Source organism: Uranotaenia lowii, chromosome 2 (assembly GCF_029784155.1).
Source record: "Uranotaenia lowii strain MFRU-FL chromosome 2, ASM2978415v1, whole genome shotgun sequence".
In the NCBI taxonomy this organism is placed as follows: domain Eukaryota; kingdom Metazoa; phylum Arthropoda; class Insecta; order Diptera; family Culicidae; genus Uranotaenia; species Uranotaenia lowii.
In genome coordinates, this window is record NC_073692.1 from 433,681,360 (window position 1) to 433,693,897 (window position 12,538).

General features: G+C 38.9%; 3 protein-coding genes across 3 annotated transcripts; 1 reads left to right on the forward strand and 2 right to left on the reverse strand.

Moving 5' to 3' along the window:
* Nucleotides 1-608: 608 nt before the first annotated feature.
* On the reverse strand, nt 609-6,509 carry LOC129743530 (uncharacterized). Its single transcript, XM_055735569.1, has one exon. It carries the CDS (start codon nt 6,507-6,509, stop codon nt 609-611), a length of 5,901 nt encoding a protein of 1,966 aa, XP_055591544.1.
* Nucleotides 6,510-9,453: 2,944 nt separating this feature from the next.
* LOC129744972 (splicing factor 3A subunit 2) lies at nt 9,454-10,476 on the forward strand. The gene is made up of 2 exons (XM_055737796.1): nt 9,454-9,585; nt 9,651-10,476. The coding sequence occupies exon 2, from the start codon at nt 9,665-9,667 to the stop codon at nt 10,418-10,420; it is 756 nt and encodes a 251-aa protein (XP_055593771.1). The 5' UTR covers nt 9,454-9,585; nt 9,651-9,664; the 3' UTR covers nt 10,421-10,476.
* A 21-nt stretch (nt 10,477-10,497) lies between these two features.
* LOC129744971 (zinc finger and SCAN domain-containing protein 31-like) lies at nt 10,498-12,202 on the reverse strand. The gene is made up of 3 exons (XM_055737795.1): nt 12,068-12,202; nt 10,838-11,859; nt 10,498-10,781 (listed from the first exon to the last, which is right to left on the reverse strand). Exons 2-3 carry the CDS (start codon nt 11,839-11,841, stop codon nt 10,613-10,615), a joined length of 1,173 nt encoding a protein of 390 aa, XP_055593770.1. The 5' UTR covers nt 11,842-11,859; nt 12,068-12,202; the 3' UTR covers nt 10,498-10,612.
* Between the last annotated feature and the right edge of the window lie 336 nt (nt 12,203-12,538).

Sequence of the window (12,538 nt, forward strand, 5' to 3'; positions counted from 1 at the left end):
GCAATCAAAATTAAAATTTTGAAATTATTTATTTCTTATATTATAATTATTATAGCTATGATATGTAACGGATTAAAAAAAAGACAGGAGCACCGAGCACAAATGACAAAAATGACAAAATTGACAAAATTGACAAAATTGACAAAAATGACAAAAATGACAAAAATGACAAAAATGACAAAAATGACAAAAATGACAAAAATGACAAAAATGACAAAAATGACAAAAATGACAAAAATGACAAAAATGACAAAAATGACAAAAATGACAAAAATGACAAAAATGACAAAAATGACAAAAATGACAAAAATGACAAAAATGACAAAAATGACAAAAATGACAAAAATGACTGTCACGGCGTTGTCTGTGACTAGGTTATGTTAGATGAAAAACACCCTCTTTTCAGCAATTGATAAGCTAAAAGCTAATTTTATATTTTAATGAAATTACAGGTTGTATAATAATGGATTCTGACTTACAATTTGGTATTCTGTAGTATTTTAACTAGCCTTTAAACAATTTCCGCAAAATAAGCACGACTGGCAAACTGTTCAACACGCTTTAACCACGCTGATTCGTTTTATCTTTGTTTTGATCGTATGTTTCTACTAATCCATTCCCGCCGGGTTGCCATCCATGTCCTTCGGTGAACCGTCAGAAATCGAGGGGTTGGAGGATACATTTTCGGCCGTAACATTCCCCACCCCGTGAGGCGAGGTTTCAGCTTTAGCATCCGCTGTCTCACCATCCTTAATGACATCAATAACGGCTAGATTTCCGACACCTCTGCGAATAGTACCAGCGTTTGTTCGAACAAGTGCTTGCCTGACCACCCCATCTTTCCCCGGAACGATCTCCTCAACTTGGCCTCGGATCCAGCTGTTCCGTTTCTTGTCGTCGACCACAAAAACTAGATCCCCAGGCTCGATCGGTTTGGTTTCTGTGAACCATTTAGTGCGTCTAGCAATCGTCGGAAGGTACTCCTTCAGCCAACGTTTCCAAAAGCCATCAAGAATAAGTTGGGCCAGGTTCCAGCTACTACGGAGACCCTCAAGAGCGCTTGTTGGATTTTGCGACGGTTGTTTGACCCCATTTGAACTTCCCAGCAAAAAATGGTTGGGTGTAAGCGCTTCTTGATTCGAGGTTTCCAATGGTATGTAAGTCAAGGGTCTACTGTTGACCATACTTTCCGCTTCAAGAATAATGGTTTCAAATGTTTCTTCATCGGGAACTCTCGGTACGTCGTAAAAACACTCAAGCGCTGTTTTTACCGAGCGAACAAGCCTTTCCCATACACCACCGGTGTGTGGCGATGCTGGGGGGTTAAAGTACCACTTTGTATTAGCGTTTGTAAACGATGTGGCGCATTGTTGATTAATGTCCTGTAGTTGGGCACGAAGCTCATTTGCGGCACCTCGGAAGTTAGTCCCGTTATCAGAATAAATCTCTATGGGAGCTCCTCTGCGAGCGATGAATCTACGAATGCACATCTTACAGGACATTGTAGATAAGCTGTGGGCAACTTCCATGTGAATTGCTCGGGTGGTCAGGCACGTGAAAAGTGCCACCCAACGTTTTACGTGAGAGCGGCCGACCTTCACCATCAGGGGTCCGAAATAATCAAGACCAACGTAAGAAAAAGGTCTCTGGAAGGCGACCAGGCGGGCTCTCGGTAGTGGTGCCATCTTGGGTTGAACCGGATACTTGTTGTAAACTTTGCACCATTGGCACCGGCTGGCGACGGTACGAATTAATCTTCGCATCCCAGGTACGTAAAAGCGTTGACGAAGCTCGTTGAAGACTGTTTCGGCGTTGTGGTGCAGGAACTGTCGGTGATAATAATCTACAATAAGAAAGGTTAATGGATGGGTCTTAGCTAAGATTATAGGGTACTTAGCTTCGATCGGCAAGTTGGGGGCGGCGCCGATACGACCGTCCATTTTAACCACTCCTTCTTCACTGATGTACGCTGATAATTTGTATAGCGGACTGGTGATCGGCACCACCCCCGCAGGCTTTCCATTTCTGCTTCTCTCGAACACGGCCAACTCATCAGGAAAGGATTCTCGCTGAGCAATACGAAATAAGGCAAGCTCAGCCTTTTTCAGGAACTGTTGCTCAAGGTATTCTATAGGTTGAACGCCAATGGGTTGATCAGCTGTTTTTCTGGGCATGCCAAAGCGAAACATGTACGCGACAGTTCGTAGTAGCCGTTCCCACTTCGAAAAGCGGGCTATGTCGATAACCAACTCCAAAGCCATCTGGTGATGGAAACATGTTGACCGCATTTCTTCGTTCTCGTTAGATGGTTTCCACTTTTGTTCTGGCCAGGATTCTAGGTGATCCCAGAGAAATTCTGGTCCACGGAACCATCGGCTGTTTACGTTAAAACACGGGCCTTGTCCCCACTTAGTCGCTTCATCGGCTACATTATTTTTCGTTGGGACCCATTTCCACTCAGCGATCTCAGTGGATGTCAATATTTCCCCGATACGACATGCAACATAAGCATTATACTTGCGAGCGTCGGAGTGGATCCAGTGGAGCACGGTCGCCGAGTCCGTCCAGAAAAATCTTTTAGAGATGGATAGCTGATGATTCCGCTGGATAAAATCTGCTAAACGTATTCCCAGAATTGCTGCTTGAAGCTCGAGTCGGGGTATCGAAAGCGGTTTCACCGGAGCAACTTTGGCCTTCGCTCCTACGAGTACACAATGTGGAGCACCTCGTTCGTAGAAGCGAAAGTATGCTGCGCAAGCATACGCTTCCTCGCTTGCATCGACGAATGTATGTAGCTGGATTGGATGACAATTTTCTGGAATGGCGGTATTGAAGTAAGCTCGAGGAATCCGTATGTCACCCAGGTGACAAAACATGCTAGTCCATCGCTTCCAATAAAAAAATGAAGAATTGTCGATTTGCTCATCCCACATGCAGCCCAACTTCCATAAACTTTGGATGACGATCTTCCCATGAATAATAAACGCTGCCAACATACCAAGTGGGTCATACAGGCTCATTACTGTCCTTAGAATTTGCCGTTTTGTCGGGCGAATTGAGCCATCAAGTACAGCTGGGTCTAGACTAGGAAGATTCAGTGTGAATGTGAACAGATCACTCTCTGGCAACCACTTGATGCCCAAAACGGACTGAGATTTCATTTGAACTGTCAGGTTTAAATCTTTAGTTTCAGGAAAACCTTCATCACCAATTTCGGTCAACACGTACGCTGAATTCGACAGAAAATTGCGGATTTCGAATCCACCCTGTTGATGCACAAACTTCACGTCTTTGATCAGCTTAATAATCTCCTCTTCATTGTCTCTGCTATCTAGGTAATCGTCTACATAGTGGCCATAAACTATAGCCTCAACCGCCGCTGGAAATTGCTGTTCGTATTCGTAAGCGTTGATGTTTTTAACATATTGGGCGGAACAAGGCGAACAAGCCGCGCCAAATGTAGCTACATCCATCGTATAAATTGTTGGTTTATCAGACGGGTTATCCCTCCAAAGGAATCGCTGTGCAGATTTATCATCTTCCTTTATTTTGATTTGGTGGAACATTTCCTTCAGGTCACCGCAAATCGCCACCCGACGAGTCCGGAACCGATAGAGAACAGCTGGCAATGACGAAAGGAGGTCAGGCCCTTTCAACATCATCGAGTTGAAGGAAATGTTCTGGACTCGGGCCGATGCATCCCAAATGAGCCTGAGCTTCTCCGGCTTCTTGGGATTTGTAACAATGCCGAGTGGCAAGTACCAGACTTTGGCCGGGTCCGCTGAGGATAGTTCGGATGGTGTCGTTTTGTGAGCATATCCTTTTGCTAGGTAGTCAGCAATTTGATTCTTGACGCGTTCAACGAGCCGTGAATCCTTGTAGATTTTCTTTTCAAGGTACCGTAAACGAGTTTCAGCCATGTGATAGCTGTCTGGTAGCTTTATGTCGTCGGTCTTCCATAGCAAGCCCGTCTCAAAACCACCAGATATACGACGAGTAGTGGACTCAAGTAGAATGCGTGCTCGCTGCTCTTCTTTCGACTCCAATGTTGTTGGACTGACGACCACTCCAATATTATCGATCATGACGTATTCCTTCACTAGTTCGTATAGTGCACGATCTTCTTCTGTTACTCCGCTGAGAACAGTGTGATGAAAGTTAAAATTACGCTGTACGGAAACGCCTCCGTACACGCACCATCCAAGTCTGGTTTTGGTAGCGGTCGGATGTCCTTGCACTCCTTCTCGAACTTTCAACGGAGTACCCAGATAGATATTTTCAAGGCCAATGAGGATCTGGGGACGAGCGCAGTCGTAATCAGCTATGGGCAATCCCCTAAGATGATGATAATTCTCAGCGAGACTTTTCGAATCAATTGACTGTACGGGCAGCTCAAGTTTTTCAACTGTTCGAGCATTTTTTAAAGTGAACTTCTTCAGTTTCCTTTTAGCAGATATCGCAACATCTACAGTGCGTGAGTTCTCTTCAATCCGGGTTACATTGCCCGTCCATTTAAGGTGTAACGGATTTAAGGTCCCGCCTAGATTTAGACTTTCGGCAAGATTAGTTTCGATCATCGTTACCTCGGATGCTTCATCGAATAAAGCAAACGTGTCAATAGATTTGGACCCGTTATAAACTGTAACTGGAATGATACAATAGATTATCGAGGAGTTGGCCCTATGGTAATTTTGAGGACTTGGACCAGATGGCGGAAGGTGAAGCCAGGGATGGTGACGAACACGACAACCTTCTGCAGAACATTCCTTGGGGCGCCTACATGGCCATGGATTGTGATCTTTCAAGCAGCTTTTGCATAAATTGTGCAAACGAACAACCTGCCAACGTTCGTCTGCAGACAAACTGACAAACTTACCGCAGAGCTCCACATCGTGACCAGACTTTTCGCAAGCTGGACATACCTTTACACTGCGGGATTGACCACCCTTGTATTCCGAAGACTTCGTGTCACTGTGATGCAAATAACCCTTCGGTTTCGTTGTGCCTCCTCGGATTCGATTTTCTTCCGGTTTTGTCGTCTTGAAGCTGCTCGGGAAGGTGACCGTACTTGCCTTCCTCACTATTTCATGCATGAACTGCCCAAAAAGTTTCAAATCGACAGCTTGAGCTCCATCCTTGTAATCTGCCCATTTCATTTTATAGTCTGATGGAAGTTTTTCCAACAACTCGTGTAGCAGCATGGGGTTTGAAAAGTGCTCCTCAAGTTTTACTGCTTTGATGTGGTTGCAGTAGTTTTGGACTGCTAGACCATACATGATGAGTGTTTCCAACTTTCCTTCCCTCGGAGCTGGAGTGTTTCGAATTTTAGTGAGAAGCGAAGAGAGCAATATTTCAGGCCTACCATACAACATTTGCAAAGTCTCTATCACGCAGGGCACCATTTCAGGTTCCAATAGATGGCTTCGCACAGCTTCTAGTGCATCTCCCTTCAGGCTGCGTTGAAGTCGGATAAGATTTTCTGTATTTGACAATCCACACTCTTGTGAGATATTTTTGAAACAGCGGAAGAAAACGGGCCATTCCTCCGGGTTTCCCGTAAATGTTGGCAAGTCCTTAGGGAAAGCTTGTCGCGCAGCTATCTGTGCATTAGTGAGGACTCTGTTGCTCACCGTATTCCACTGTTCGTTATTTACTCGATTTCTTTCCGAGCAGCCTTCCTGATTTTGAAGCGCTATTTCCGGGTTTATGGTAGATTCATTTGGGAATCCGTGCTGACCATCGTTGGCCCTATTTCTTATTATAGGAGTACTGTATTCCCGGGGCAATACTGACGGTTTCGGGATGGGGATATGTGTAACTGCTTGATTACCTTTATTTTCAGGACCATTTTTCGGGATTTTATCTTCACTGGAAGGATGCATCAGTGGCTTGTCCGTTGTTACTGGATTTGGTATAACCGGTAGACGTTCAATCCATTCATCGGTTCTTGATTTCCTGGAACAGCTGAGGACGCTTCTCTGGCTACTGGTTTCGTCGATCTGGGCATGGAGGATTTTGTACTTCTCCGCCAAATACATTTCCTCCAGTTTCTTCAGGGCTTCCTGTTGGCGCTTGGCGATCTCGATCTGTGTTTTTTCTAGAGCATGTTCTTCTTCACGTTTTTTCCGTTCTTCTTCGAGCCGTTTCCTTTCTAGCTCGGCTTCCTGCCTTTGTTGATCCAACTCATTGTTGATCCGCTTCATCTCCAACTGCTTGACTTCCTCCAGACGTTGCAGCTCCAGAGCAGCTTTAGCCGCTTTAACTGACGTGGAGGTACTCGCCTGGGATATGCGCGATTTACTGTCATCATCTTTCCTGAGATTCATGGTCGTTGCTTCAGCCGTTTTATCAATATCGCACAGGGGACAAAACCATGAGCGCTCTGCGACAGAGTCTCCAACCTGAACACACTCGAAATGATACCAACGTTGGCATTTGTCGCAAGCTACCATTCGATCACTATCGGGTTTGGTGCAGACATTGCAGCTCTTTTTCGGTTTTCGTGGCATATTTTGCGGTCAAAAATACGTGTAGTCGCAACAAATTCTTTTAGATTGTCACGGCGTTGTCTGTGACTAGGTTATGTTAGATGAAAAACACCCTCTTTTCAGCAATTGATAAGCTAAAAGCTAATTTTATATTTTAATGAAATTACAGGTTGTATAATAATGGATTCTGACTTACAATTTGGTATTCTGTAGTATTTTAACTAGCCTTTAAACAATTTCCGCACAATAAGCACGACTGGCAAACTGTTCAACACGCTTTAACCACGCTGATTCGTTTTATCTTTGTTTTGATCGTATGTTTCTACTAATCCATTCCCGCCGGGTTGCCATCCATGTCCTTCGGTGAACCGTCAGAAATCGAGGGGTTGGAGGATACATTTTCGGCCGTAACAATGACAAAAATGACAAAAATGACAAAAATGACAAAAATGACAAAAATGACAAAAATGACAAAAATGACAAAAATGACAAAAATTACAAAAATGACAAAAATGACAAAAATGACAAAAATGACAAAAATGACAAAAATGACAAAATGACAATGACAAATGACAAAAATGACAAAAATGACAAAAATGACAAAAATGACAAAAATGACAAAAATGACAAAAATGACAAAAATGACAAAAATGACAAAAATGACAAAAATGACAAAAATGACAAAAATGACAAAAATGACAAAAATGACAAAAATGACAAAAATGACAAAAATGACAAAAATGACAAAAATGACAAAAATGACAAAAATGACAAAAATGACAAAAATGACAAAAATGACAAAAATGACAAAAATGACAAAAATGACAAAAATGACAAAAATGACAAAAATGACAAAAATGACAAAAATGACAAAAATGACAAAAATGACAAAAATGACAAAAATGACAAAAATGACAAAAATGACAAAAATGACAAAAATGACAAAAATGACAAAAATGACAAAAATGACAAAAATGACAAAAATGACAAAAATGACAAAAATGACAAAAATGACAAAAATGACAAAAATGACAAAAATGACAAAAATGACAAAAATGACAAAAATGACAAAAATGACAAAAATGACAAAAATGACAAAAATGACAAAAATGACAAAAATGACAAAAATGACAAAAATGACAAAAATGACAAAAATGACAAAAATGACAAAAATGACAAAAATGACAAAAATGACAAAAATGACAAAAATGACAAAAATGACAAAAGTGACAAAAGTGACAAAAATGACAAAAATGACAAAAATGACAAAAATGACAAAAATGACAAAAATGACAAAAATGACAAAAATGACAAAAATGACAAAAATGACAAAATGACAAAAATGACAAAAATGACAAAAATGACAAAAATGACAAAAATGACAAAAATGACAAAAATGACAAAAATGACAAAAATGACAAAAATGACAAAAATGACAAAAATGACAAAAATGACAAAAATGACAAAAATGACAAAAATGACAAAAATGACAAAAATGACAAAAATGACAAAAATGACAAAAATGACAAAAATGACAAAAATGACAAAAATGACAAAAATGACAAAAATGACAAAAATGACAAAAATGACAAAAATGACAAAAATGACAAAAATGACAAAAATGACAAAAATGACAAAAATGACAAAAATGACAAAAATGACAAAAATGACAAAAATGACAAAAATGACAAAAATGACAAAAATGACAAAAATGACAAAAATGACAAAAATGACAAAAATGACAAAAATGACAAAAATGACAAAAATGACAAAAATGACAAAAATGACAAAAATGACAAAAATGACAAAAATGACAAAAATGACAAAAATGACAAAAATGACAAAAATGACAAAAATGACAAAAATGACAAAAATGACAAAAATGACAAAAATGACAAAAATGACAAAAATGACAAAAATGACAAAAATGACAAAAATGACAAAAATGACAAAAATGACAAAAATGACAAAAATGACAAAAATGACAAAAATGACAAAAATGACAAAAATGACAAAAATGACAAAAATGACAAAATGACAAAAATGACAAAAATGACAAAAATGACAAAAATGACAAAAATGACAAAAATGACAAAAATGACAAAAATGACAAAAATGACAAAAATGACAAAAATGACAAAAATGACAAAAATGACAAAAATGACAAAAATGACAAAAATGACAAAAATGACAAAAATGACAAAAATGACAAAAATGACAAAAATGACAAAAATGACAAAAATGACAAAAATGACAAAAATGACAAAAATGACAAAAATGACAAAAATGACAAAAATGACAAAAATGACAAAAATGACAAAAATGACAAAAATGACAAAAATGACAAAAATGACAAAAATGACAAAAATGACAAAAATGACAAAAATGACAAAAATGACAAAAATGACAAAAATGACAAAAATGACAAAAATGACAAAAATGACAAAAATGACAAAAATGACAAAAATGACAAAAATGACAAAAATGACAAAAATGACAAAAATGACAAAAATGACAAAAATGACAAAAATGACAAAAATGACAAAAATGACAAAAATGACAAAAATGACAAAAATGACAAAAATGACAAAAATGACAAAAATGACAAAAATGACAAAAATGACAAAAATGACAAAAATGACAAAAATGACAAAAATGACAAAAATGACAAAAATGACAAAAATGACAAAAATGACAAAAATGACAAAAATGACAAAAATGACAAAAATGACAGAGCAAATATTGCCGGTTCAATAAACACTTTTTAAAATAATTCTTCCCAATCATATCGAAGTGTTGATCTTTTTTATATAAATCGAATTTATTGATTAATAGCTAGGTTTTGAAACTTCAATCTCGTCTGTATTGTAGCTTCGTGGCTTTCAAAGGCACGTTTACCCCATAATTTTTTTTTTGTTTCAGTGTGCTTGAAAATAATTCCTTTTTGGGAGCATTCTGACCATAAATTTGATTAAATTTTCACTAGAGTGTTTGTTTGTTGTCAGATTTGTTCGGATTTTTGGGGCGCTCTGAAACGCTTTCATTTTCGCATAATTTTGTGGATTTTGCCGTAATTTTGTTTCGAAATCTGTTCACGGTAAGTATAGATTATGTTCCACAAATATTGTCTTTGGTAATTGATTGGTAACACACTTGTTTTAGCCGCTTTTGCCGAGATGGATTTCCAGAACCGGCCTGGTGGGAAAACCGGTGGCGGAGGGGTAGCTTCGTGGTCCGAAAGCAATCGAGATCGGCGGGAGCGTCTCCGGCAGCTGGCGCTGGAGACAATCGACCTCAATAAGGATCCCTACTTTATGAAAAACCATTTAGGATCCTACGAATGTAAGCTTTGTCTGACACTGCACAACAATGAGGGAAGCTACCTGGCCCATACCCAAGGTAAGAAGCATCAGGCCAATCTGGCTCGACGTGCTGCCAAGGAGGCCAAAGAGGCCCCTTCGAGTATGCAACCGGAGAAGCCGAGAATCGAACCGAAAAAGTTTGTTAAAATCGGTCGTCCCGGTTATCGTGTGACGAAACAGAGGGACTCGGACAATGGCCAACAATCACTGCTGTTTCAAATTGACTATCCGGAAATAACCGATGGTATAATTCCGCGTCACCGTTTTATGTCCGCATACGAGCAAAAGATCGAACCCCCGGATCGCAAATGGCAATACTTGCTGTTCGCAGCAGAACCCTACGAAACGATTGCGTTCAAAGTGCCCTCGCGGGAGGTCGAGAAGACGGAAGGCAAATTCTGGACCCACTGGAACAAGGACACCAAACAATTTTTCCTGCAATTTTCGTTCAAACTTGAGCCGAAGATCATTCCACCCCCACCCCCCAATATGCGGATGGCTGGACGTCCGATGTTCAATCCGGTTCCTCCGCCGCCTATGGGTGTCGTTCCGGTACCTCCACATATGTAAGCATTGAACCAGAATATACAGTACATAATTTTGACTCGTAATTTGTATGTCGAAAACTTATCTTTTAATTTTTAGTAGTGGTTATCACATCTAATTTCTGTTTATATTCCATCTAATGAGATGGGTTGACTCTCATTCAAGTCATATGAAAATAATTTTATTCTTAATTTCGATTTAAGTAATTCGATGCAGCTAACAATCTGTCGTGACCAACTTGCTGTAATCGATATCTGGCGCATCTTTGTGTTTCGATTTCCGGTGCACTTGCACGTTCTGTTTCGTGAGGAACCTCTGCTTGCAGATATCACACTGATATTGCAATGCCCCCGTGTGTGTTGCTAAGTGAGTTTTATAATAGTGCCTAAAAAGAAATCATTAGAAATCTTACAAAAATTTAAGGATGAAAAAATATCATACTTGAAATAGTTTTTTCCACATATTTTGCATGTAACTTTTCCTTCCCCACGATGTATCTGTTGGTGCTTCCAATAAACACTTCCTTTCAACTTCTTGAGGCATATTGAACATTCGAAAAATTTTGCATTATGTACCGTTTTTCGGTGACGTTTGAGTGAAACCATCGCAAAAAAGGATAAATTGCAGTTTTCAAATTTACAAGTGTAGGGTCTTTTATTAAGGTGTCGATTTTTGTGTGTTTCATATTTTAGTTTATCGATTACCAGTCCACAGATCTCACATACTATGCGCTTTTCGTCTATTCGTTTTTGTTTCCTGTATTTAATGTAATTTATTTGAGAATGCACTATTTGGTTTTTGTTAGTGATTAGAGGATGCACCGGTTGTGTCCAAGTCCACGAGTCTAAACTACTTTTCGTTTCGTTTAGACTGTGATCGATCGCGTCGGATCCATCTTCATCGCTATCGGACTGAATCTGTTTAATATTGGGTGGTTTGCTTTCAGCAGGTAATGATTCGACTTCTGACTGAATCTGTTTAATATTGGGTGGTTTGCTTTCGGCAGGTAATGATTCGACTTTGTCGCTTCCAGCCTTAGAATAGTCATAGAGGCAATCGATTTGAGTACTGTGTCGCTTTACCAAATCATGACAATCGGTTATCTTTTTCTGATTTTCTAGACTCGTCCAATTTCCGGTATCAAGAAGCAATAGTTTTTCCGAATGGATTACATTAGTTTTGAGGCAAGCCCTTCGAAAAGCGTGAATCATGTCCACAATATTGAAACAATTGTTACAAATTTTGTTCAGCTTATCTCCTTCGTGAGTACTGACGCCAACAGCATCTATAATTTTACGCTGCAGGTTATGAGTCGCTGCTCTGATCTCATGCATTAATTTCGGCGATATTATTCGCAAACAAAGCCTGCATTGGCCCACATGTGTTGATTTCACTATTATACGTTTTTTGATCGGATTAAATGTTGGCTTGGCGGCATGGTCCATCTTTAAACATTAATGTTCCTGGAAAAAAGAAAGTTACGGTCAATTGTTTTTTCGAAACGCAAAGAAATTTTGAACAGAAATCATGTACGAAAAATAAACAATGAAAATTTCATATAATGCACATAGCGTATCGATTTGAGGAGTAGGTTCTATTGAGTATATATATTCGCCCTGTGATAATGCTCCAAAAGTTTATTTTATATACACTTTAGACTTTTGTACTCACCAGTAAACAAAAATTAAGTGCAAGAAAATCAGCGCAATTTTTAATTTGTTATGAATAGATCACTTTTTGAAGGAAGTTGCCATGGAAATGCAACAAATGCATTTGTTTTGATGATCCGCAAACACGTTCGCCCGCTTCGCCGTTTAAATGGTTTAAAAATAATCACTCCTTCCATTTGGTACTCATAAAATGAGTTTCCAGATTGTTCGGGAGATCCTCGGATATGGATATTTTTTAGGCATCAATAATTCTTTTTGAATTGTTCATGCAGAAAATTGTAGATCCATAAATCTACACAGATGACCAATTTTTTTCCAAAAATCGTATAATTGTATAACAAGGTACACTTTTTCAGCACATTGGTAGGTAATCGAAGTAATCGTAGACTCGTTTAATTTCAATTCATCGCAGTACAACACGTTTTCGTTAATCTAATCTCAAATATCAGGTAAATTGGAAGCATTTTTAGTA

Excerpts from the sequence above, each read along its gene's own strand:
- LOC129743530 (XM_055735569.1), bottom strand. The coding sequence starts at position 6,509 with ATGCCACGAAAACCGAAAAAGAGCTGCAATGTCTGCACCAAACCCGAT.
- LOC129744972 (XM_055737796.1), top strand. The coding sequence starts at position 9,665 with ATGGATTTCCAGAACCGGCCTGGTGGGAAAACCGGTGGCGGAGGGGTA.
- LOC129744971 (XM_055737795.1), bottom strand. The coding sequence starts at position 11,841 with ATGGACCATGCCGCCAAGCCAACATTTAATCCGATCAAAAAACGTATA. Across the intron at positions 10,782-10,837 it reads TGTGGAAAAAACTATTTCAA|GCACTATTATAAAACTCACT; the intron begins GTATGATATTTT and ends ATTTCTTTTTAG.